Here is a 25,852-nt window from a genome sequence, read left to right on the forward strand (position 1 = left end):
TCTGGCTAACAAGATGGGAGAACTTGAGCTGCTAATGTATAAGGAGTATTTTGATTTTGTGGAAATTTTGGAGACTTGGTTTCACAGCTCTCATGATTGGCTGGCAACCATTCAGGGGTATTCCCTTTATCGGAGAGATAGAGAGGGTAAAAAAGGGGGAGGTATATGCCTGGAAATCAAGAACAATGTTCAAGTAAATATGAGGGATGATTTCACAAATGGAGCTAGGGAGGAGGTGGAATTCCTATGGGTAGAGCTTCAAAGGGAAGGCACGGTGGGGAAAGTAATATTGGGCGTATGCTATAGGCCCTCCAACCAGAGGGCAGAGGGGGAGGCAGACCTCCTATCACAGCTTGGAATGGCAGCAAGAATGGGAAATGTCATTATATTAGGGGATTTTAATTATCCAGATATAGACTGGGCAGAAGGAACCGCGCATTCATCTAAGGCTCGTCATTTCCTAAATGTTTTGCAGGACAATTTCATGGGTCAGATGATGAATACAACAACAAGAAAAAAATTGCATTACTAGACCTACTGATTACTAACAATCAGGGGTCAAGTCCTGGGGAAAAAAGTGTGGGAACTCACCCAAGATACACCCGCGCCCCCCCCCCAAAAAAAAAATTTACGCTCATATATTTCACAGAAAATACAATGCAATATTTATTGTAAGGGGTATGAGGGTGGCACGAGAATGCAAATGTGCAGTGGACTCACTGCTCCACTTACCTGGCACCTCTGAAATCGATGTCCCCGGGCCTGCTCCTTGTGTGCTGGCTGTGTCTGGCTCCTCTGCTGCGTGCTGCTGCCTCGCCTTACCGGTGACTTCACTGATGCTGTCCACACGCTCTGGGCCTTCAAATGCTTAAACATGAAACATTTGTGACAAATTGGCCAAATAAACACATAAACATTAAATATTCCTGACAAAGGGCATCAGTCACGATTCACAAATATTTCATGTTTCTGCATTTGAAGGCCCAGAGTGTGTGCAGACAGCATCAGTGGAGTCACCGGTAAGGCAAGGCAGCAGTACGCAGCAAAGGAGCCAGACACAGCCAGCACACAAGGAGCAGGCCTGGGGACATCAATTTTAGAAGTGGCAGGTAAGGTAAGTGGAGCAGTTCAGCTGTAAAATTCTGTCAGCATGTCAGCCACATTGTCATTTTCAGGGGTGTGTGAGTCACACACCCCTGAAAATGACAATGTGGCTGACATGCTGACAGAATTTTACAGTGTGAGGGACAGTATGAGAGGCAAATGTGCAGTGAGTGGACTGTGGAGACTCACTGCTCCAGTGACTCACCTCCCACTCCCAGGCAGGCTGCCACACAGCCACAGCGCCACTTTCTAAAGCCAGCCTGCTCCTCTGACTGCTGCAGTTTTCTTCTGGCAGTGTGAGTCCACAATCCACTCACTGCACATTTGCCTCTCATACCAACCTTACACTGTAAAATTCTGTCAGCATGTCAGCCACACTGTCATTTTCAGGGTTGTGTGAGCACACACCCCTGAAAATGACAATGTGGCTGACATGCTGACAGAATTTTACAGTGTGTGAGGGACAGTGGCTGACATGCTGACAGAATTTTACAGTGTGTGAGGGACAGTATGGGAGGCAAATGTGTAGTGAGTGGACTGTGGAGACTCACTGCTCCAGTGACTCACCTCCCAGGCAGGCTGCCACTGCTAAAACCGGCCTGTGCAGTGTACAGATAAATCTAGTAATAGCTCCAGACGAAGCTTTCCGAAGTAAAGCGAAACATGTTGAGCAAACAATAGTAAATACTGTACGGTGAAAAGTAGAATACGACATCAGTTGACCCGGTTGGCCGGCACCTTGTGTAATCGGGTATCCGTCAGCAGGAATCTTCTGATGTGAAGTATCTCTTTGATTGTTCTAATTGTCAACTTCTGTGTACATTAATTTGTATGAAAACTGAGGTCTATCCTTTTGTGAACCGTGTATATATTACATTGTAGACCCTTTATAGGTCCGTTGCCCTATTTAACACATGATTGTTTGTGATTTTAATTGAATTCAAAATAAAAATTGATTTTATAGATATAGTGTGCCCGAAATCCTTGTTTCCCAATCCTTCCATTTCTAGAGTCCAGAAAAGGGCAACAAAGCTACTAAAGGGAATGGAGGACTTCAGGTATGAGGAAAGACTACAAGTATTGAACTTATTCTCTCTGGAAAAAAGACGCTTGAGAGGGGATAGGATATCAATGTACAAATACTGTACTGGCGACCCTAGTGTAGCACCCTACAGGTAGGTGCTAGGTAAAGATATAGTGGGCCTTGTCTGCCTAACAGCAGGGCTGTGATTTGTTAGGTAGGGTGTCAGGGCTTCCAGATGTGCCTGCTGAGGGGAGAAGTATCCCCACTGGCTCCTGTGAGAGGCTTCTCATAGGCAGTGTGGGAAGCCCAATCAGGGGACACATCCCAGCTTTTGACTACCCCAGAAGGAAGATTAGGCTGCAAAAGGATTCTGGGAGTGGGTATAAGTTTGGGGGAAGTGCATGACATGGTGTCTTTGGCGGGAGCAGAGTCCCAGGAGGGAGAGTGCGGCTGTCTCTCTCCTCCTGTCTGAGGAAGCGGATAGTTCGGGGTGTCGCCTGAATATCCAGAGTGAGCAGAGTGAGCTGAGGGGATCCGGTGTGCCGAGAATCTGTGGAGAGCGAGAGGGGTCTAGTCCCATGAAAGCCTACACAGGTTGGGAGTACTGAGGATTGCCCCTGGGGGTCTGCCTAGTGTCAGAGGGGACCACTCGGGGAGAGATTCTGGGATCCAGTCATCAGCTAGCTGTAAAGGGGGTGCCTAGGTTGAGGACCCTGAAGTTACAGAGGGGGTACATAGTCAGTGGACCCTGAAGAGTTCAAGTCCAAGGGGGTACCTACATTTGGGCCCTGAATAGTACAGAGCAGTGGCGGCTGGTGAAGTTTTAAGATGGGGGGGCGCAAGACCCCGCCCTCCTATTTTGACCCCTCCCATTTCTCAGAAGCCCCACCCCTTATCGACTCCACCCATTTTGTCCCCTGGATTTTGCTTGCGTGAACAAATTCTCCCAATGTATCACATATATTAAGGGGTCTCTCAATATTAGTATATCCAATAGGGAGCAGGGGCCCTATTATGGGATATACTGTGAGAGACACCCTATTATGGGATACACTGACTGAGAGTGGCACAAACCAAACAGTACAGACCCCCTAGCACATGCCCCACAGTACAGACCCCCTAGCACAAGCCCCACAGTACAGACCCCCTAGCACAAACCCCACAGTACAGGCCCCCTAGCACAAACCCCACAGTACAGGCCCCCTAGCACAAACCCCACAGTACAGGCCCCCTAGCACAAACCCCACAGTACAGGCCCCCTAGCACAAACCCCACAGTACAGGCCCCCCTAGCACAAACCCCACAGTACAGGCCCCCTAGCACAAACCCCACAGTACAGGCCCCTTACACAGCTTAACAGTGTCAAGAGTGCTAGAGTATTCAGTCCTGGATCTTCTGGACTAAAAGTCGAGGATGTAGCACTTCTGTGTTCATCAAGTTATTCTCAGCGTTAGTGAGCACTGGCAGGCCCCGGCTGGTGTCAAGGAAGCGCCAACGGACACTTTTCAAGATTAAAGCCCCAATTGTGTATAGTTAAGCCTCGAGGAGTATCCCACTCCTTCCCTTCTTCCATCCCCTTTATCTACAATAAAAAACACAAACAAAGATGTCGGAGTTGTCGCTGCTTCAGTTGTCACACCCAGGGTCACAGCTCACATGGGCTGGGGAAAGTACCGGTACTAATGGCAGACCCACATCAGGCCATGTGCCTGGAAAACTTGATACACTAGCATAGGGAACAAACTATTCAGCGTAGGGGAATATAAAAGGACTCGCGAAAAAGTGGTTTAACCTACCACCGGAGGATTTTGCTGTCTTCCGTCCAGGCCACTTTTTGCGATTCGGCGCTGTGCGACTTTAACTGACAATTGCACGGTCGTGCGACGCCGTACCCAAACGAAATTTACGTCCTTTTTTTCCCACAAACAGAGCTTTCTTTTGGTGGTATTTGATCACCTGTGCGATTTTTACTTTTTGCGCTATAAACAAAAAAAGAGCATTTATTTTGAAAAAATAACAATATTTTTCACATTTTTTTATATGAAATTCCCCCCAAAAAAAATGTAAAAATCAAATTTTTTTAAAATTTTTGGCCAATTTGTTTTCTGCTACCTATGTTTAGTAAAAAAAATCGCAATAAGCGTATTTTGATTGGTTTGCGCAAAAGTTATTGCGTTTACTAACTAAGGGAAAGATTTCTGTCATTTTTGGTGTTTTTTTTTTAACGCGTAATGGCGGTGATCTGCGATTTTTTTTGCGGGACTGCGACATTGCGGCGGACAGATCGGACCCTTGACTGACATTTTTGACACTTTTGGGGGTACCAGTGACATTTCTACAGTAATCAGTGCTATATATATGCACTGTTACTGTAAAAATGACACTGGCAGGGAAGGGGTTAATTTTATTGGAGAGGGAGGGGTTAATGTATGCCTGGTGCTTACTGACGTGTGGGGGGGGGAGGTGACTGTGTGACACAAGGACAGATCGGATGTCCAGCTATGCTGAACACTCCGATCTGTCAGTCCCTGTCACTATGGAGATCCGCCTGCTGTGTTTACATACAGCGGGCGGATCTCCAGACTCGATCCCCGACGATCGGGGCAGAGCAGCGGCAATCGCCGCTGCTCCTCCGCTGGCCCGACTCCCGCTGTGAATGAACACAGCGGGAGCGAGCCTCCGGCGGCGCGCGAGCGCCGCCCACAAGGGGCGGAGTCCAGCGACGTAGGTCTACGTCGCTGGACGGGATCGCGGCACTTTGCCGCAGTAGCCTCCATGTAAGCGGAGGTAAAGTGGTTAAACTGCCTAAAGGGTTCTACAAGCGGTGGTATCAGCAGGGAGCATCGGTAGTTTCAAAAAACTATTAGATGGGCACCTTAATGACCACAACATACAGAGGTATACGATATACTATTGACACAAACAATTATACACACACTCATCATAGATTGAACTGGATGGACTGGTGTCTTTTTTCAACCTCACTAACTATGTAATATGACTGTAGGTGCATGATCTTGATATGGTATATCTAAAGTCTTTCAGGAAATTGTGGATAACCTAAATTATGTTGTTGCTGTCACAATTAACAATTATTAGCTCTTCTTCTTCCACCGTTGACATCACGCGTCCAACTTGCATCATTTTCTGCGATTTTACAAGTATCAGTTAACCTAATCTCAAGCTAGAGCCCTTGAACATCTACAGTGGAACTCCAGGCAAGCAAACAAATATATGGATAGTCTGTAAATATTTGTTTGGCTTTCAAAATGACCATGATTATAGGTTTTATAATATCAATATATATTGGGGAGCGCCACATAACGAAGCCTTTTGTTTTTTTCCCTAGAGCCATACAGTCCTGCCGTCTGGATGATGATGTTTGTCATGTGTCTCTCTGTTGTTGCTGTGACTGTCTTCATCTTCGAGTATTTCAGTCCCATGGGATACGACCGAAACATCAACAATGGAAAACGTAAGATAATTATTTTACAACTTTTGGCCACATTTTAAATACAAGGCATGAGGAAAATGACAGTAAAAAAATATTTAAGGGATTGTTGTGGGAAGATGAAACATGGAATTATTTAATTTGTTTTCCTGATATCTAGTTTCGATATTATAGACGCTACATCTGGTTATTCTGGTGAATTCCAAATCAGTGGACATAGGTTATATGGCTTAATGGCACTGACACTGCCTCTCCTGCTGCACTGTACTCCATTGGACTGCACTTTAGCTATATGCCAGCAGTCAGAGAGGAGGAGATGATATCCCACGGTCCCCCAGTACTTGGAATTCAGATGCATTTAAGGGTTGCATTCTCCTAATACACCAATCATGAAGTCATCTATGACTTATCCAACACTGCCTAAGTCACTTATTTGCCTGGCTTACATACTTCTGTTATACAGTACTGTTTTTTGCACCCCCAATTATGGTAATTTATGGTAAATCATCCTTACTTCATTTTCTATGTAGCACCTTGCCCTAGTTAGGCTGAACTTAGTTTTTGGCTCTGTTGTGCTCAGTGGAGCAGAAATGTATTTTTGGGTCTGGTCCGGTTTCCCTAGGCGTGGTGGCTGATTGCTCCTTCCAGCCTCTGAAGAAGGCTTCCATAGGTAGAGTGGAAGAGCCAGCCACTGGTTTGTGGAGGTTTATCTGACCTTTGCCAGTTCTTGGGAAGTAGCCAAGGAGAGGATAGATGTTTGGGAAATCTGTTCAGCAGGGAGATCCTGCTGGGGGCTGCTGTCCCTTGAAGGAAGCCTTTGCATTAAAGAGCTGTTTGGCCTCATCATGTGCTTGGATGCGAAAATGGGAGTAGGGATGATCGAACGGTTCGGGTCCACCATCGGTTCGGCCCGAACATTGGGTGTTCGAGGTTCGGCCGAATTTATAACTTTTTGCCCAAAAAGTTCGGAATTCGGCAACCAAAACCGCCCAAAATGCAATGCTTCAGGAAATGGGCTTTAAAAGCCCGTGATTGGACCAGAACCATTAGCAAAAGCCAATTGAGGGGGCAGGAGAATGCTAGGAATGTGATTGGAGTGACTAGGGGGTCCCTAGACCAATCATTAGTGAATACGCCTCCCAGTATATAAGATCGCCCCCGCCATATTCCCAGCATTTTTATACTGGACATGGAAGAGAGTGGAAGCAGTTCTGTTAATTTTACTTTAAAAGTGTCATTTAGCTATTTTTAGTGTGAGGAAAGGGATATCCAGTGTAGTTAGAGTGCTCCTTTACACTTAAGTTAGCTTCAAAAATGTAGTTTCTGTAGGGAAAGTGTTAAGTGTCAGGGGACCGTAGTGTAGTGTAGGGTTAACTGGCAGTGACTGCTATGGCAGGGTGACAAAACCCCTCCATAGCAGAGTGACCGCAATAGAGAAATGATCATTTCTCTGAATAGCTTCGGGACACCATTATGGCTTCTCACCAGCCTAGCATTTTTTATGCTGCAGGGGCTGCCACTGCCAGTGCTTTTTTGAGGACATGTTTGATGTCAGACATGACATCTGAACATGTGTATAGGGGGTATATATTGACATATATGTCTGAATATATACCCCTAGACATATATAGGTGTGATAGTAGCAGAAATAAATGCTTGCGCTAATTAAATCATTTACAGTAATATATTTCTGCTACTATCACACCTATATATGTCTAGGGGTATATATTCAGACATATATGCCTATATATACCCCCTATACACATGTTCAGATGTTTTGCCTGCCTCAAAAGAACCCCAAAAAATGCCAAAAAAACGCTAGCGTCAAAAAAAAAAAAATGCCCAGGTGTGTTTTTGCTGGCACTTTTTGGGGGGTTTTGGAGGCAGGCAAAACATCTGAACTTGTGCACAGTACCACTATACACAAGTTCAGATGTTTTTTCTGACTGCAAAGAACCCAAAAAAATGCCTGCTTTGAAACCGGCAAGGTGTTACAGCAGCGAAGCCATATTCCTGTGCTCAAAGTTTTCAAAATTACAAACAATCCTTTTTTTTTCTGGTTCTTGACATGCTAAAGAGCTGAAACTTCACAGGTACACCTTTTAGACCCCCCAGACACAAAATCACACAAAAAAAGTTCTTAAAAATTGTCATTTTTGATAAAAAAGCCAATTATTGGACAATAATTTAGCATTTTCTTATAATTTTTATTAGAACAGGAATACGGCTTCTCTACGGCGTTTTTTCTTGCATTTATCGTTGCATTTATCGGGCATTTTTGGAGGCAGGCATGACTTTTTTTGGATTTAGTGTCTGGGGGGTCTAAAAAGTGTACCTGTGAAGTTTCAGCTCTGTAGCATGCCCAGGTGTGTTTTTGCTGGCATTTTTTGGGGGGTTTTGGAGGCAGGCAAAACATCAGAACTTGTGCACAGTACCACTATACACAAGTTCAGATGTTTTTCCTGACTGCAAAGAACCCAAAAAAATGCCTTCTATTAAACCGGCAAGGTGTTACAGCAGAGAAGCCATATTCCTGTGCTTAAAGTTTTCTAATACAAACAATCTTTTTTTTATGGTTCTGGACATGCTACAGAGCTGAAACTTCACATGTACACTTTTTAGACCCCCCAGATCTGAAATCCAAAGTAAAAATCAAAAAAATCTCTTTTTTTTTTATTTTTTTTTTAAATTTTTCAATAATTGTCTTTTTTATCAAAAATGACAATTTTTAAGAACTTTTTTTTGTGTGATTTTGTGTCTGGGGGGTCTAAAAGGTGTACCTGTGAAGTTTCAGCTCTGTAGCATGTCCAGAACCCCAAAATAAAGATCATATAAGTGTAACAGAGGGGTCCCACCATCTCTGCTCTACTGAAAAATGATCTTTTTTTCTGGTTCTGGACATGCTACAGAGCTGAAACTTCACAGGTACACTTTTTAGACCCCCCAGACACTAAATCCAAAAAAAGTCATGCCTGCCTCCAAAAATGCCCGATAAATGCAAGAAAAAGCGCCGTAGAGAAGCCGTATTCCTGTTCTAATAAAAATTATAAGAAAATGCTAATTTTTGGGGGGTTCTGGACATGCTACAGAGCTGAAACTTCACATGTACACTTTTTAGACCCCCCCCCCCCCCCAGATACTAAATCCAAAGTAAAAATCAAAAAATCTCTTTTTTTTTTTATTTTATTTTCTTTTAACCACTTGCCTACTGTGCACTTAAACACCCTTCCCATCCAGGCCAATTTTCAGCTTTCAGCGCTCGCACACTTTGAATGACAATTGCGCGGTCATGCTACGCTGTACCCATATGAAATTTTTATCATTTTTTTCACACAAACAGAGCTTTCTTTTGGTGGTATTTAATCATCTCTGGGTTTTTTATTTTTTACAAAAAAAAAGAAAAAAGACAGAAAATTTTGAAAAAAAAAAAAGTTTTTCTTATTTTCTGCGAGTAAATTTTGAAAATAAATTTTTCTCCCTCACTGATGTGCGCTGATGAGGCTGCACTGATGGGCACTGATAGGCTGCACTGATGGGCACTGATGAGGTGGCACTTATGGGCACTGATGAGGTGGCACTTATGGGCACTGATGAGGAGGTACTAATATGCTGCACTGATGAGCACTGATAGGCGGCATTGATAGGCGGCACTGATAGGCGGCACTGATAGGCGGCACTGCTGGGCAATGAGAGGTGGCACTGCTGGGCACTGAGAGGTGGCACTGCTGGGCACTGAGAGGCGGCACTGAGGGGCGGCACTGATGGGCACTGATAGGTGGCACTGATGGGCACTGGCGGATGGCACTGATGGACACTGACGGGTGGCACTGATGAGCACTGATGGGCGGCACTGATGAGCACTGATGGGCAGCACCATCAGTGCCCACACTCAGTGCCCATAGTGCTGCCAGTCAGTGCTCATCAGTGCCTAGATGAGCAGGCACTGATGGGCACTGACTGGCAGCACTATGGGCACTGATTGTTATATTCTCCGTGTTGTGAGAGACACAGGACTCTGGTCTGGAACAACGGTTGTTTATTCAGGACTCACTGTACAGCATTACAGGACAGCTCTGCATATCAATACATCTCTACATGTGTCTAAAGATGGCCACTCTGCCCCTTGACCCTTGTCATCACTCCTGGGTGGAGCCAGCCTTAAAGTGACAGTACATGTGAAACCCTTCAGGTATAACACTGATTGTGGGCATTGATGGGGGCACTGATGGCGGGCACTGTGGGCACTGATGGGGGGGCAATGTGTGTGGTTTTTTTACCTTCAGTAATCAGGGCACTGGTGATCAGTGCCCTGATTACATTTGTCTGTGTCCCCAGCGGCTGTCGGCTCCCCCTCCTTCCTCACACTGCAGTGTCTGTGTGAGGAAGGAGCGCCGGCGATGAGAGATGATCTCATATGTTTACATATGAGATCATCTCTCATTGGACGGCTTGATCACGTGGTGAATGGCCGCTGTGATTGGCCATTCACCACGATCTGTGATCGGCCGTGTCCAAGGGACACGGCCGACACAGATTCTCCCCGATGCGCGCTCGCGGGAGCGCGCGGGGGGGGCGTGTCACTGGAGGCCGTTTAAAAACGGCCTCCCGAAAATTCAAGTCCGCGCTGCAGCCGTATATAGGCTGTAGCGCGGATGGGAGTGGGTTAATTTTTCAATAATTGGCTTTTTTTATCAAAAATTACAATTTTTAAGAACTTTTTTTTGTGTGATTTTGTGTCTGGGGGGTCTAAAAGGTGTACCTGTGAAGTTTCAGCTCTGTAGCATGTCCAGAACCAGAAAAAAAGATCATATAGGTGTTAAAGTTAAAGGAGGCTCCCGAACCACATCCCTGTTCTACTGAAAAATTATATATTTTTTTTCATGGTTCTGGACATGCTACAGAGCTGAAACTTCACATGCACACCTTTTAGACCCCCCAGATACTAAATCCAAATCTCTCTTTTTTTTTTTTTTTTTTAATTTTTCAATAATTGGCTTTTTTATCAAAAATGACAATTTTTAAGAACTTTTTTTTGTGTGATTAATAGTTAATGGGGCATGACCCAGAACCCTAGGCACTTTTTAGGGGCATTTATTGGGTTTTGGGGCTTCAAAATGGTGTTTTTTGATTACCGAAGTTCGGGTCCCATTGATTTCAATGGGGTTCTGAAATCCGGGCCGAACTTTCGGGAAGTTCGGATGTTCTGGCCGAACCGAACTTTTCAAAAGTTCGATCATCCTTAAATGGGAGGACTGAAAGACATTTGCAGGAGGGCATCACCTGTAGAAGCTGAACTGGGGAAGGTTATTTTCTCCCACTAAAGAAGTGCATGGAAGTTGGATGAATGACAGCTGTCCTTGGACATTGTGAGTAGGACCTTGATCTAGGGCTCCAGGTGTGCATGTGCTTTGTACCCAAAGACTGAAACTAAAGGCCCATGGGACTTTGAAGAGACACGCAATGGACATTAAAAAATACATACATTTATTACATGAAAAGATACGTACAAAAATACATTGAGGAAAAAATCAGCAATATCAATGGTGATCATCAGTGAATATAATGCAAATACATACAAAATATCACTTCATCTATTTCCGACATTTCAATACTATGTCATTATCAATCTGTGCTGTATAGATCTAAACGCGTTTCGCAAAATCAATAGTTCTCTTCATCAGGAGAGATACAGATATGAGTAGTTAATACCATAAACAGAATGCTCTCATATAACCACTAATGTTCCTCTACGTCCATGTGACTGTTCCAATGGATAACATAGCATAATGAAAGAAAGATCCTTCCTCTAAAAGTGCAACTCTTCCCACCAGGAGTTGGGGAGAGAAGGGATATCAAAATATATATTGTGGTGAAGTCTCGTGCCAGACTACTTCAACTCCAGGCAGGGGCCCTTCACAACTCCGGTTCCAATATAGACTCTGCCAGACAGGAGTGGTCTAGGCCTTTTTCCATCTTTTGGCCTTGGAGGGTTGCCTGCTCTGTGTGTCCTGTTGGCACGGTATCCCTCTCCCCCCAACTCCTGGAGAGACTGAACAGCACATTCCTTATTGGGAGGAGTATAGCGTTTTTTCCGCTTTTATGTATTTTGACTTAGTCTGGACATGTGGACATTTTAAAACAGCAGGGTCCTACAAGTGGACCTTGAGTACCTTTGAACTTACAGGTTACTGCTACATCTCAAGATTATCTGTGCTTTTCTCCTGATGAAGCGAAATTGTGTCCTCGCGAAACGCGTCAAGATTAATCTAGCACAGACCATTGATATTGTTGAGGTTCAAACGGACTAACAAGTATTTATATGTAATGAAAATGTGAAATGTTCTTTCCTGAGGATCATCTTTGTTGTATGTAATACTATGTATTTTTTTTTTTAGAACTCTTTTATGCAATAAACTTATGTCATTTTACAAATTTTTGGTTTGTCTCGTTAAAGTCCCTTGGGCCCTCATTTCCTGATTCTATGCAATATATTTGGGACTGAGACACACTTGCTCTCCGTGTATGTCAGCCCAGCTCCTTTCTGCGAGTATGTGTGTGTGTTTGCTGTTAATAGTACATCGTATACCCCTGTAAAAAGAAAAATATATAGTGCAGAGCTAAAAATGAAGATATGACACAATGAAGTGCATATAAAGCAAAAAATTAGTAAACCAAAGTTCATAGAAATAAGTTCATAGAAGTAAGTCCCATGTGAGAATGAAGCATCCAAAATTCATAAGGTGATAGTAAACGGGACAGATCCCCGCACCAGCATAATAAACATGAATGTGCTCACCGGAGGGTATGGACCCAGGTTACCATATATTAAGTGAGTCACACAGACTGGATAACAACATAGATGTCCCCCAGTGTGACTGGATCACCGGATGTTCCGAAATGGGCGGCCCCCGGAGTCTCCAATGAGGATGTCAGAAGGTCCCATTCAGATGTGCGTACATAGGGATAAGCCAGACAAAACGAACATAGTGTAAAACCGCTTTTTAAATTTATTAAGAATACAGGAGTACACTTAGAGACATCCAGATGAAACAGTGCAGTCAGTACAAAGGATGGCACTTGTGACGTTACTGACGCGTTCCGTTACAACTAACATAATCATAGGAAGTTGCCTGTATACCTCTGTATATTGTGGTCGTTGAGGTGCCCATCTAATAGTTTTTTTAAACTATCGATGCTCCCTGCTGATACCACTGCTTGTGAAAGAGAGTTCCACATCCTTGCCGCTCTTACGGTAAAGAACCCCTTACGTAGTTTAAGGTTAAACTGCTTCCGTTCTAATTGTAGTGAATGGCTGTGTGTCTTTTTGAATTTCATCAGCTTTATCAGCTGTTTACAGAGATCGGGGTCATGCCATGTCTCAGTAACACAGCCAGGGCCGGTTCTTCCACTAGGCAAACTAGGTAGCCGCCTAGGGCGCATTGCCACCTAGGGGCGCATTGCCACCTAGGGGCGCAGCCACGAGTCAGCACTCACTCTCCATCATGAATGATCCTTGTGAGCTGAGGGGAGGGGCGGCAGTTGGGGAGGAAGAAGGGACAGAGAAAGATGCCAGGTGTCTGGGGCAGTGGCAGAACTACCAGGCCCTGGCTTTCCACCATTGTTGGGGGAGCCCCAAGGGGCAGGAAAGGAGCCCACCGGAGTGCTACCTGCATAATGATCCTCTTCGTCTGGAGCTGAGTGGCCTAATCCCTGGGCGGGAAGTGACTCTCTAATCTGAGCTGGTGGGCAGCCGTTCATTTCCCTGGGTCGGTATTAAGCAAGGAGTGGAGGAGAGCTGAACCTGAGCTCAGCACTGGAGGGCGGCACCTTTCCTGGAGCAGAAGCGACGACGCAAAGGAATGGTCTCAGGATGTTGGTGATGAAGGAGATGCGGAGCTCTATGACTGCTGCTGTGGTGAGCACTGTGGTCCAGGAGAGGAGCGTCCTGGGAGAAGGAATAAGCAGGATCATGGTGAAGGAGGGCAGAGTGCTGGCCACTCTCTTGATACTGCCCAGTAAGTGTCCCCAGAACAGGGAATCAGGGTCCCTGGGTGTGACATGGAGTATTCCTGGTGTGAAAGAGAATTGCGGTCACCAGGTATGCCATGGGGAATCGGAGTCACCAGGTGTGACATGGGGGAGAGGGGTCACAAGTGTAACAGGGGTTCGGGGTCACCAGGTGTGCCATGAGGAATTGGGATCCCTGGGTGTGCTATGGGGGATTGAGGTCCCCAGGTGTGACATGGAGGAACATCAGGGTCCCCAGGTGTGACATGGAGGAACATCAGGGTCCCCAGGTGTGACATGGAGGAACATCAGGGTCCCCAGGTGTGACATGGAAAAACATCAGGGTCTCCGGGTATGACATGGAGGAAAATCAGGGACCCCTGATGTGACAGAGGAACATTGGGATCAATGGGTATGACAGCATTACATGGAGGAACCATCAGATCAGGGTCACTGGATATGACATAGAGCAGTTTTTAACCCCTTCCCTTCTTTTTTTTTTTTGGGGGGGGGGGGCGCAAGTAGCTGATCTTGCCTAGGGCGTAAAACAGTCTAGCACCGGCCCTGAACACAGCGCACTGGCGATAGCCACACTGCGCGTCCCGCTGGGCGCACAAGCACGGTGAGACTGGGGCGATATCATATGACGTTGTCCCAGAACAATGGAGCATCCCTCCCGCCATCATTTTTCTATACGTATTTAAAGACTCTATAGAGAAAATGCTGTAATAATCTAATGTACACAATAACCTAATGTACATAAACCATAAACATCGGGTTCACAGGATCAGCTTTCAGTTTGTAATACATTTTGGTAAAGCCTACATACATGTAATGTACAGTAGTGATGGTCATCTCCTTCTATCAGCCAGCGTCCACACTATATAGGGCAATGTTATCCCATTAGAGCGCGAAACCTCCAGAGACCTGCAAAGGGGGCCCCAAGGTTTCGATTGCCTAGGGGCCTCCACAGAGTTTAATCTGGCACTAGTCTCCTATTTTTTTTTATCCTAATTTTTGCTTTCTTTATCTTATGTATTCATACATGAACACTTATTCCTCACATAAAAGGATCAATGGTATATTTTAACCACTTCCTCTCTCACACCTCCATGTTCCCTATGAACTAGAGCAATTTTTACATAATTGCTATGGGCCTGTTTATGTGGCAATAACCAAGTAATATGTATAACTTTTGGGGACAAACAAAGCTTTGTTTTGGTGATGTTTTCTTACAGAATTTTTTTTTTCCTTTTTTGCAACTCATAGACAAAACTGTAACACAACTAAAATAAACACACTTTTTTTTTTTTTTTTGTAATGAGGAAATGTTTATTGAGTTACCAGTATTGTCATTTTCTGTGTATTGGTCTATATACATCTTTATACTCAATTGTCTGTATTATCTGTATTTACATTTTAGTATTGTTTTTATCTCATGTACCCATGTGTACTAATAATAATGGTGATTTAATCTTTTTGTGTCAGTGATTTGCTGAGGGGTCATGCATAAAAAAAATCCCATTTTTTCTTTCCTTTTCACTTTTTGTTATGATTACATTGGGATGTGGTATGATTCATTGTTCATTTTGATCCTTCTATGGGCAGTTTTAGTCATCAGTAATCACCATAAAAATTATAAAATATATTATACAGGTAGCTCAGTATTATGAAAATTGCAGATGTAGCACCCTCCTAGTTAGGTAGGTGCTAGGTAAAGCATCTATTGCTCCTTCTGCTTATCAGGTGAGCCTGATCTATTAGGTTGCCAGTCACATGTTTCCAGGTGTGATTCACTGGGTCTGAGGGAGTGTCCACAATGTATCCAATGAGGGAGCTTGTTGGACAGTGAAGGAAACCCAGCCAGTGACACATCATGTTTTATGGGAGTCCCAGTGGGAGGGCATTCCTGCAATGCATCCTGGGATTGACCATAAATACTGAGGGGACATGTGACAGGGTGTATTTGGTGGGAAGCAGAGTCCCAGGAGGAGGTGAAAGGCTGTCTCTCCTCCTGCTGTATATGAGGAAGGTGGTCTTAGGCGGTTGGCCTAATGAACCAGGTATGGAGCTGAGCTGCAGAAGATCCAGTGGAGCTGACAGGGGAGTTGCTGGCAGAGTGTCCATGAGTACCAGGAGATTTGCCTAATGGTCTGCCCAGGAAGGGGGACCACTCCAGTGAAGTCAGGGGATCAAGTAGCTAGCTCACACAGAGAGTGCTATAGTAAAGGGGGTGCCATGTAGAGAACCCTGAAGTATAGGAACAAAAGGGGGTGCCAGGAAAGGGCCCTGAAGAGTGTTCTGCAGTACAGTACAGCTTATCTAATACAGTTCCTTAACTACTTCTTCACCGCTAGTGACAAGGTGAAGCAGCGGCCTTGCCACACTCAGCAACAAATAGTTATCCCAGCAGATTGTGCATAGTTATTACAAGTTGGAGTATCCCACTCAATCCCTTCTCCTATCCAAGTTCTCAATAAAACCACAAAAAACAAAACTCCTAGACTGTTTCCTGACTGAGCCAAAGCACTTTGAAAATGCTGAACTGTCATGTCAATGCTAAGGGTAACCCAGGGTAACCCGTAACCCGCAGCTCCCAAGTGAGTAGTGCTACATAGATAACACTCCAAACTTGTTATAATATCATCAATAAAGAAAAATAATTTTATGGGAATTGCTGCTAAGCTAGCAACTACTCCCCAATGAGCATGAGCTAAGGTTCCAGCAGAACTGAGTTCTGCTCAAAACCAAGGGAAACTGTGACATGATAGCAGACCGCTCAAAAGATTTTTCAGATTGGGATAGGTGTCGTTTGCCACCATCCCTAGTCACATATAGGAATAAAAGAGTTTTTCTCCTCAATTTGGGATTTTGTCGGCAAACAGATACAAAAAGTATAAAATTGTAAAATTTTATTCAAAAAATACATAGAAAAATCAATCAAAATAGTTACATATATGGATATAAAATACATGTCATGGAACGCCAAGAATTGCTACCAAACATGAATAATGTAATAATACATGGGGTAAAAAAAAACCCCTAAGTGACAGAGTACAAATCCTGATCCTGGATCAGGATTTGTACTCTAAGAAATTAAAGTGTTTGATGTACAAAAGCTAATAACAAGGTACCAACATCCCAATTGAATAATCAATCAACGGTAGATAAAAGAAACTACCAAAGAAACGGATGGGGGCTCGAGGTGTCCGGGCCATCATCCAGAAAAGACATGAAAGACCAAGAGTGAGCAAAGAGGAGAAAGAAAAAGTAGAGAAAGGAAACGACAGGAGCTGGGTGAGAGGGAGAAGGAAAAGGTGGGAGGGAGGGGGAGGGGGGAAGGGAGGGGAAAGACAGGGGAGGAAGGGTACAAGGTGGAAAAAAAGGGAAAGCAGAAGGACAAGATGGAGAAATGTGGAAAGGAAAAAGAGAGATCAGAGCAAGAAACAAAGAAATAATGAAGAGGGCTGGTGGGATTTTAATGGTACCATAGAGAAAACCATAGCAAAAATTGGTAAAATCGAGTATTTTATTTATACATAGTTAAAACTAGATGGGGGGAAAAAAATATATAAGACATATCGTGGAGTACATACAATACAGTAACACAGGTACAGACAATAGGCAATAGTAAATATATAGCTCGTCCGATGTGCAGGACCTCGGAAAATTAACCCAACACGTTTCGCAGTCTATTTTGGGCTGCTTCTTCAGGGGTCTGTAACATGCTATATAAAGAAAGCCTTAATAGACCTTAAATAGTACTGGATTATATAGAGCTCAATAACGAGACAGAGTAAATTGGAACCCAAAGTCCCTGTCTCTCACGAAGTAAATCGGAACCCAAAGTATGGAGAGGCCGGTGGAAGAAAAGGCAGCTATACATCTATAGAATACAGTGGGCAGTGTCTGGTTGTCATGCTAGTTCTGAGGCAAGCCCGGAGAACCTCCATAGAGTATCCAGGTAAAATTGTCCCAATAGCAAAAGCACCAGCATGTATTCCGATGGAGAGCATGGCCGTCTCACATGATAGCAGACCGCTCAAAATATTTTTCAGATTGGGATAGGTGTCGTTTGCCACCATCCCTAGTCACATATAGGAATAAAAGAGTTTTTCTCCTCAATTTGGGATTTTGTCGGCAAACAGATACAAAAAGTATAAAATTGTAAAATTTTATTCAAAAAATACATAGAAAAATCAATCAAAATAGTTACATATATGGATATAAAATACATGTCATGGAACGCCAAGAATTGCTACCAAACATGAATAATGTAATAATACATGGGGTAAAAAAAAACCCCTAAGTGACAGAGTACAAATCCTGATCCTGGATCAGGATTTGTCCTGATCCTGGATCAGGATCATGTCACCAGCATCCCCACCCCTTTGTTACAGCCAATCGTTCTCCTATTACTGACTTACGATGTTATATTTTACATCATATCTCTGTGTGGAGGTAGCCATCTTGATAGAGGAACATCACTTGCTCTCTCATGTCAGAGCTGTCCAATTACCTGCATAGAGTTTGCATATTCTACCTGTGCTTATGTGGGTTTCCACCAAGTACTCCAGTTTCCTCCCACATTCTGAAGACATGCTGAAGACATTAGGCAAAACCATCACTGTAGACCCCACATTGGCAATGCTCAACATGCGCCCTCCTGCACAATTCAACTTTCTATTACAAATCACAACTGCAGCAAAGCAGATGGTGACAGCTGCCTGGAAACCACAAACCTTAGCCTAACTGTGATTAGAAACTGGGTTACACATGATATCAATCATGGCAAAACTGAGGCCACCGTGCTTGACTGAATCCCTAATACCAATTCCAAAATTTGGCAGCCTTGGTTAGGCAAATTCCTCCCTGCATGTTTTGATACCAATTACTTGACCTGTAATATAATATAGATAGCTGTATAATTCTAGGTGGCACTACCACTTCTACCAAGGCCCCCCATGAACCCCTTCCCCGCCCCCTACCCCTACCCCACCACTCCCCCCCCCCTTCTTTTGTCCATTCTAATGTTCCTTATAAGATATATTGTAAAATTGTACAATTTTCGGCTAGTGTGTACACAACTTTCAGCAGCCGATGAACAAAAAAAAACGTAGAGGGACAAACACCAAAATTTTTATCGTCCGTCCCCAGACGACCGATTTTCGTTCAATGTGTATGCAGTACGTCCGCGAAAAATCGGATACGAAAGACCGCGCATGATCTGAATTTGCTAACGAAGCGGAAGTCTAGGAACAAATGTCTCAAAAAAATAAATAAATAAATAAAAATCGGACGAGAAATTTTGTGAACATTTATGCACTGTCAACTGAAAACGGTTATGAACGCTGAGCAAGAGAGAGAAAAATCGGAGGATATTTCGTCCGATTTCCGTCAAGTGTCTGTGTCACTGTACTACCTTGATGTGTATGTTTCCTACTTTTCAATGTAGATGTAGATCCCATCAATCTGTTGTTATATGATACAGTAGATTGTGAAAATAATAAAAAAATTTTGAACAAAACAAAATACCTGTAATAAATTAATAAATAAAATCTATGATATGCCCCACTGCAAAGCAAGAGACTAAGATGTGTCTCTATGGCCCCTTGCACACTGCAGCTTGAAAAAGCTAGTACAGCTTTTTTTTTTTTTTTACTGAGCTAAATTACAGACCAATAATTGTAATGTGCCTGTGCACACAGGCGCAGAAACAAGGCGAATGCGCACAAACGTGAAAATGCCCATTTACATATTGTGCAGAACAAGCATGTAAGAATATGTTGTTGCACATGCGTGCAAAATTGTGCAAACGTACTGTATATACGCAAAAATGCACACAAATCCAAACGATCCAAAGAACCTCTGAAAAAGTAGATGTTTCAACAGGAGTATCATGTGCAAGAGGCCTATTAATTATAATGCCAGTAAAAACGATATAGGTGTTACAGCAACAGGTGCTGCAAAATGCAAGATGTTTATCAAGAAAACAAGAACAGTTTGTGAAAATTGTGCAGAATAAGTACATATGTAAAAAAATAACCAATCCATGGTTTTCCAAAGTCTTGATTGTAGCCACTTTTAAATTGTGTTTGTAGTGCTTTCCCTAATCCATGTGTTTTATATGCAGGAACAAAGTTCTGTACAAATCAAATTGAAAAATGCAACTCTTTTCCTTTTGACAGTATTCTTAATCCATCATCTGGCTGACCTAGTTTTTTCAAAAGATGGAATATGAAGAAAATCCACCAAAGTGTTTATTTTGCAAAATCGTTAATTTTGTCCATTAATTATGTTCAGTTTGAATGGCACCACAAAGAGCGTTACTTTTTATTGAAAAAAAAAAAACCTGCCACACAATGTAGGGCAGGTTGTTACTGTATCCAATAAAAGGTTAGGCTGGGGGGCAGGGTGGCAATTTCCCCCCGAGCAGGTCTGATTCCCCCATCAAAAAGCTGCACCGCTCCGTCATCACCCAGTGCGGGGTGCCCATGATTAGATCTACGTGTCTATTAGCTCTCCCTGTCCTGGATAAGCCAGCTACCATAAGGTCGGTGCCGCAGGCAGTCTTTGCATTCTAGTTGCCACTAAACTCTGATCCAACAAAGGTTTTGTCCCGGCCCACCCACATAGTAAGCTGGCTGGGCTGGGAGTCAGTTACCTATTGGCTGAGGAGGTACTGTCCATTACTTCCCACGGCTTTCTGTGGTATTGTTGCATGGAGCTGCTCTGCAAACTGATTGAGGTGAGGAAGGAGAAAGTGTGTTATGACCCAACAGTCATTAAAAGCTTCTAAAAATGCCTTCCTTCCTCCTTCCCTGCCTCTTTCTTTCTTTCTTTCTTCCTTAGCTTCAGCATTGGATGGGGGTCAGGAGGAGGAAGAGAAGGAGAGCCGGAGGGGGGCGGAGTTCCTGTACCACATGCCTCTAGGTTGTATTTCCCCCCTGGGCTAAAAGTTGCCTGTGAGTCCATGACTGTATCTGATGACAGACAGATGTATTCATACTCTAAATAGGATCAAACTTCAAGGGGTTGTAAAGGTTTGGATTTTTTTAAATAAAAATAACAAACATGTTATACTTACCTACTCTGTGCAAGGGTTTTGCATAGAGCAGCCCCGATCCTCCTCTTTTGAGGTGCCCCAGCGGCGCTGCTGGCTCCTCCTCTTCATTGGATGCCCCCACAGAGAGCTGCTTTCCATGGGGTCACCCATGTGGGCTCCTTCTCAAGTCCTGCTGCTGCTTCCACTCTATCCAAGAAAAAAAAAAAAGTTTTGTCTGTATCTTTACTTTACCCATTTCACACCCCTAGGACATACAGGTACGTCAATAGGTTGAAGTATCTGTACTAGGATGATGCAGCTGAAGTCATGATCCCAGTACCAACATTTTCAGCCAGAAATAGTCTTTATTGTAGAAAGGATCTGAGCATCTCTACAGCCGACTCATTAGTTCAGGGCATGGAAGGGGCTCCCTCTCCCACCACCAATCCTGGGCTTTCCAGTGTAATTGGGGAGCCTGTGGAGCACTGCAACTGGTCCATTTAACTGCTAAAAGAGGAAAGGCAGGTACTTAACATCTCTTTGATGTTAGAAACCTGAAGCGACAATCATTTTGTCACTTCTGATTTCAGTTTGTTTGTTGACAAGCCATTACGGGCTTGTAAAGCATCTGATCCAAAAAATCTCAGTTTAATCAGATGCTTTTGAGGGCAGAGGAGCGATCTGGAGTCTATTAGACCCCAGATCTCTCAGTAAAGAGGACCTTTCACTGCCTATGCTATCAAAATATCAAAAGGGATGTTGTTCATCTTGTAATCTTAATCTTGTGATGGCAATACCATTGATTTAAAAAATTTAAAGAGACAGTGTAAAAAAAATGTAGCTACTTGCCTCCCCAGCCTATTGTGGCATTTCTCTCCTACATGTAAAAATCATAATTTTTTTTTTTGCTAGAAAACTACTTAGAACCACCAAACATGATATATTTTTAAGCATAGGCCCTAGAGAATGAAATCGGGGATGTGCATTTCTTTGTCACACAATGTTTTTGCAGAATTTTTTAACCAGTTCTGGACCAGAAGAATTTGCCCCCTTAATGACCAGGCCTTTTTTTTATATTTGGCACTGCGTTATTTTAACCAAAAATTGCGAGGTCGAGTGACACTGTACCAAAAAAAAAAAACTGATGTCCTTTTTTCCCCACAAATAGAGCTTTCTTTTGGTGGTATTTGATCATCTGTGCGATTTTTATTTTTTGCGCTATAAACCAAAAAAAAAAGCAACAATTCGGAAAAAAAAAAAAAATTCACATTCTGCTATATAACATTCCCAATAAAAAAAATTTAAAATCAACATTTTTCATCCTTTTAGGCCAATTTGTATTCTACTGCATATTTTTGGTAAAAAAAAAAAACACAATAGGCGTATTTTGATTGGTTTGCGCAAAAGTTAATGCATCTACAAACTAGGGGAAAGATTTATGTCATTTGTTTTTTTTTTTTACTAGTAATGGCGGTGATCTGCGATTTTTAGCAGGACTGCGACATTGTGCCGGACAGATTGGACCCCTAACTGACATTTTTGACACTTTTGGGGGGGACCAGTGACATTACTACAGTAATCAGTGTTAAAATTATGTACTGTTACTGTAATAATGACACTGGCAGGGAAGGGGTTAACCTAGCAGTGATCAAAGGGTTAATTGTGAGCCTAGGTGAATCTTTCCTAACTGTGGGGGGAGGGACTTGTGAAATGATCATAGAGACCTGTGATCCTATATAGAAGGATGGATCGAGCTCTGTGATCATTTCAGAGAGAACAATGGTCAGCTGTGTTTACAACAGCTGACCGTCCTTCTCTCTCAGTGGGGAGCGATCGCGGGTTCCCGGTGTCAATCGGGGCCGTTGGTCCCATGGATTGGCATCCTCGCTGCCTAGTACCACGAACCGAAGTACCCCTACGTCGATTAGCACAGCCGAGCCAGCCCGCCGCAGTAAAACTGCGGCAGGTGGTCGGCAAGTGGTTAAAAACAGTTATTTTTTGAAAAAAATTCAAATGTAATGAGTTTTAATGTGCAAAAACAAAACATAATACCCAAATGTTTGATAAAACATAAAAGATGATGCTACGCCGAGTAAATAGATACCAGACATTGCATGCTTCAAAACTGTGTATACCCATGGAACGGTGGCAAACTACGGTACCTAAAAACCTCCATAGGCAATGCTTTCAAAGCCTTTACAGCCTTTACCAGTTTAGAGTTACACAGGAGGTTTGGTGCCAGAGCTATTGCTCTTGCTATAACGTTCACAGTGATACCTCACTTGTGGTGCAAACACATGCGTGCGTGACCTACATATGCGTTCGCCTTTGGGTGATAAATTTGTTTTTTTTTTATTTAAAAGATTTTTTTACACTGGCTCTTTACATTTTTTTATCAACTTTATTGCTATTACAAGGAATGAAGAGTGAGAGTCTGGGCTGTGACATGTCCTCTTTATGGAGAGATCTGGGGTCTGTTAGACCTCAGATCTCTCCTCTGGCCTCCAAAGCAGTGGTAACCGGCCAGTAAATACAAAACTGAAACCAGCTGTCCTTGGGTGGCAAGCTGCTAAATAAAATAAATAATATTAATAAAAAACTTAAAGAACCCCTTCCCCCTTGCTCACAAACAAATGCAAACGAACACGTAGGTCCTGCACACATATGTAACATGTGATCACACCACACTTGTGTGGTATCACCATGAATGCCAGAGCTAGAGAAATAATTCTAATACTAAACCTCCTGTGTAACTCTAAACTGATAACCTGTAAAGGCTTTTAAAGTGATACCTATGGAGATTTTTAGATACCATAGTTTGTCATAATTCCATGGGCGTGCGCAATTTTAAAACCTGACATGGCTAAAAGACAGAATTCAGAGAGTAGTGGTAAATGATTCTTATGCTGGCCATACACTAGCCGAAAAATAATTCGAAAATCTGTTATTTGGTCCATTTGTTAGTTTTTCGACCAGTTAATGGGCACAAACAGAAAATCGGAGTAACAGTTTGGAAAATTATGCCGAAACGAACAATAAATTGAAAGGTTAATGTGTTTCTCGCCCAAAATGTTTGCACTAGGCATATGTGACAAACTGAGCGAAAAACGGATTCATTTATGTCCATTGAACGATTTATCGTTCGAAATTCGGTCATTACATAATGGCACGATCGTCTGCTCTCACGGCCGATTTTTTTTTTTTCGAAAATGAGTTTGAATGATTTTTCGGCTAGTGTATGGCCAGCATAAGTCTGAATGGTCTAAGGTTATCAGTGGTGTACCCCAAGGTTCAGTGTTGTTTTAATATCTTTATAAATGATATAGGGTCTGGGATTAAAAGTACCATTTCAGTCTTTGCAGAAGACATAAAGCTATGCAGTAGTATAACTTCCTTACAGGATGTCTCCAACTTACAAGCTGACCTCAATGCACTGTTTAATTGGGCAACTATGTGGCAAATGAGGTTTAATGTTGATAAATGTAAAGCTATGTACTTGGGGGCTGAGAATATGCATGCATCATACATACTAGGTTAAGTAGAACTGGGGGAATCCATAGCGGAGAAGGATTTGAGTGTTCTGGTAGATCATTAATAGCATGCAATGCAAAGCTGAGGTTTCCAAAGCAAGCAAAGTCCTTTCTTCTATGCAGTTTAAATTTTGGGCACCAGTGCTGTCCCTGCACTGCAAATCTGCTTGCTATGGCTGTTGAGTCTGTATTCCTTCGCAGACAGCTTCTCTCACCCCAGCCACCCCATCGCCACATGGGCCGAGTAACATTCTGCATGCTTCAGGACTGTGTATGCGCAGTTCTGAAGCCAGCCTACAGCCATATTTTACAAAGTGTTCATATATTTATCAGTGGTTGGCAACCCTGCTAGCCTCACTATAAGTGCCAGTCATGCACAGGCAAGCTTGCAGCAGCCTCGTGAGAGAGTCACTGCAGACAGCGTCATCTGAATTAATTTTTTTAATCAAGGAGCACAATAAAAAAGTTTGGTTGCAATTTAAAAAGACCTTGATATCTATATAAAATTTACCAGTACATTTATTTTTTGTTGTTGTTTTCTTAGTGTAAAGGTGTGATTTTACCAGGACACATTTTATGCTGATTATGTAAAGTATTAGTGGAGATGAAGGATAAATATGGATGCCTAGAAAGTCTCACATTTACCTCACATTATTATCATTTTTTTTTCAGGTTTAGGAGGCCCAAGCTTTACAGTGGGCAAATCCTTGTGGCTCCTCTGGGCACTGGTGTTTAATAACTCAGTTCCCATACAGAATCCTCGTGGTACTACAAGCAAGATTATGGTGCTAGTCTGGGCCTTCTTCGCTGTCATCTTCTTGGCCAGTTACACAGCCAACCTTGCTGCATTCATGATTCAAGAGCAATACATAGACACAGTGTCTGGCCTAAGTGACCGAAAGGTGAGACCATTCCCTACCCAAATTAGTAAACTGTAATTGTATTGAAAGAAATATAGAGGCTTCCATTGCTTAGAGTTCCATCTGCAGTTGCTAGTTCCCTATATTCTGGCAAAGTTACCGTATGTTTATCATAATGGTACTTGTGGGCCAGGGCCTAGCATAGCTCCCAACTGTCTCTGATTTTGAGGGACTGTCCCTGATTTGGAACAAAATCCTTCTGTCCCTCTTTCCTCCTCATTTTTCCCTCATTTTGGTCTGATCTATTTAGTTGTATATAAAATGCACTATTTATCTTTTAAAAGTGTTTCCCATTGCTAAACTTTTTATCCAACTTCTAAATGGGTGCATTTGTAAAGTTCAAAAGCCAGTATAAAGTAGAAGTAGTGGTAAAAAAAAAAAAAAAAACACTTGTGGGTTTAACTAAAATTTTTAAAAACAATTCTTCCTTAAAGGGGTGTGGCAGGGGGGTGTCCTATGTCTACATACATTTGCCAATAGGTGTTCCTCATTCCTATCTCAAAAAGTTGGGAGGTATAGCCTAGGGGTACCACACTAGGTCTCAAATTCACAAAGTTTGCTAGCTGTATGATTTCCTCTTCCGACCACTTCTGAGCATTTGTGATGGAATTTACCAAGAATGCTGTAGAAGGATGAGGATGCAGGAGATGGCAAGAGGAGTCAGGACTTTTTATGGTTCAACCACTTCCAGTCCGCTATATATATTATATCTTTTCATGTGACAACACTGAAGAAATGACACTTTGCTACAATGTAAAGTAGTGAGTGTAC

General features: G+C 43.0%; 1 protein-coding gene across 3 annotated transcripts in view; it reads left to right on the forward strand.

Moving 5' to 3' along the window:
* Positions 1 to 25,852, forward strand: part of GRIN2C (glutamate ionotropic receptor NMDA type subunit 2C) — a 240,164-nt gene that overhangs the window by 125,477 nt on the left and 88,835 nt on the right. For all 3 annotated transcript variants that reach the window (XM_082271610.1, XM_082271611.1, XM_082271612.1), the window contains 2 exons: positions 5,478 to 5,603; positions 24,834 to 25,063. In XM_082271610.1, the coding sequence (XP_082127736.1) occupies positions 5,478 to 5,603; positions 24,834 to 25,063 (356 nt within the window). The remainder of the gene's footprint in view (positions 1 to 5,477; positions 5,604 to 24,833; positions 25,064 to 25,852) is intronic.

The sequence above is a fragment of the Pelophylax lessonae genome, assembly GCF_965119305.1.
Source record: "Pelophylax lessonae genome assembly, chromosome: 11".
NCBI lineage: Eukaryota > Metazoa > Chordata > Amphibia > Anura > Ranidae > Pelophylax > Pelophylax lessonae.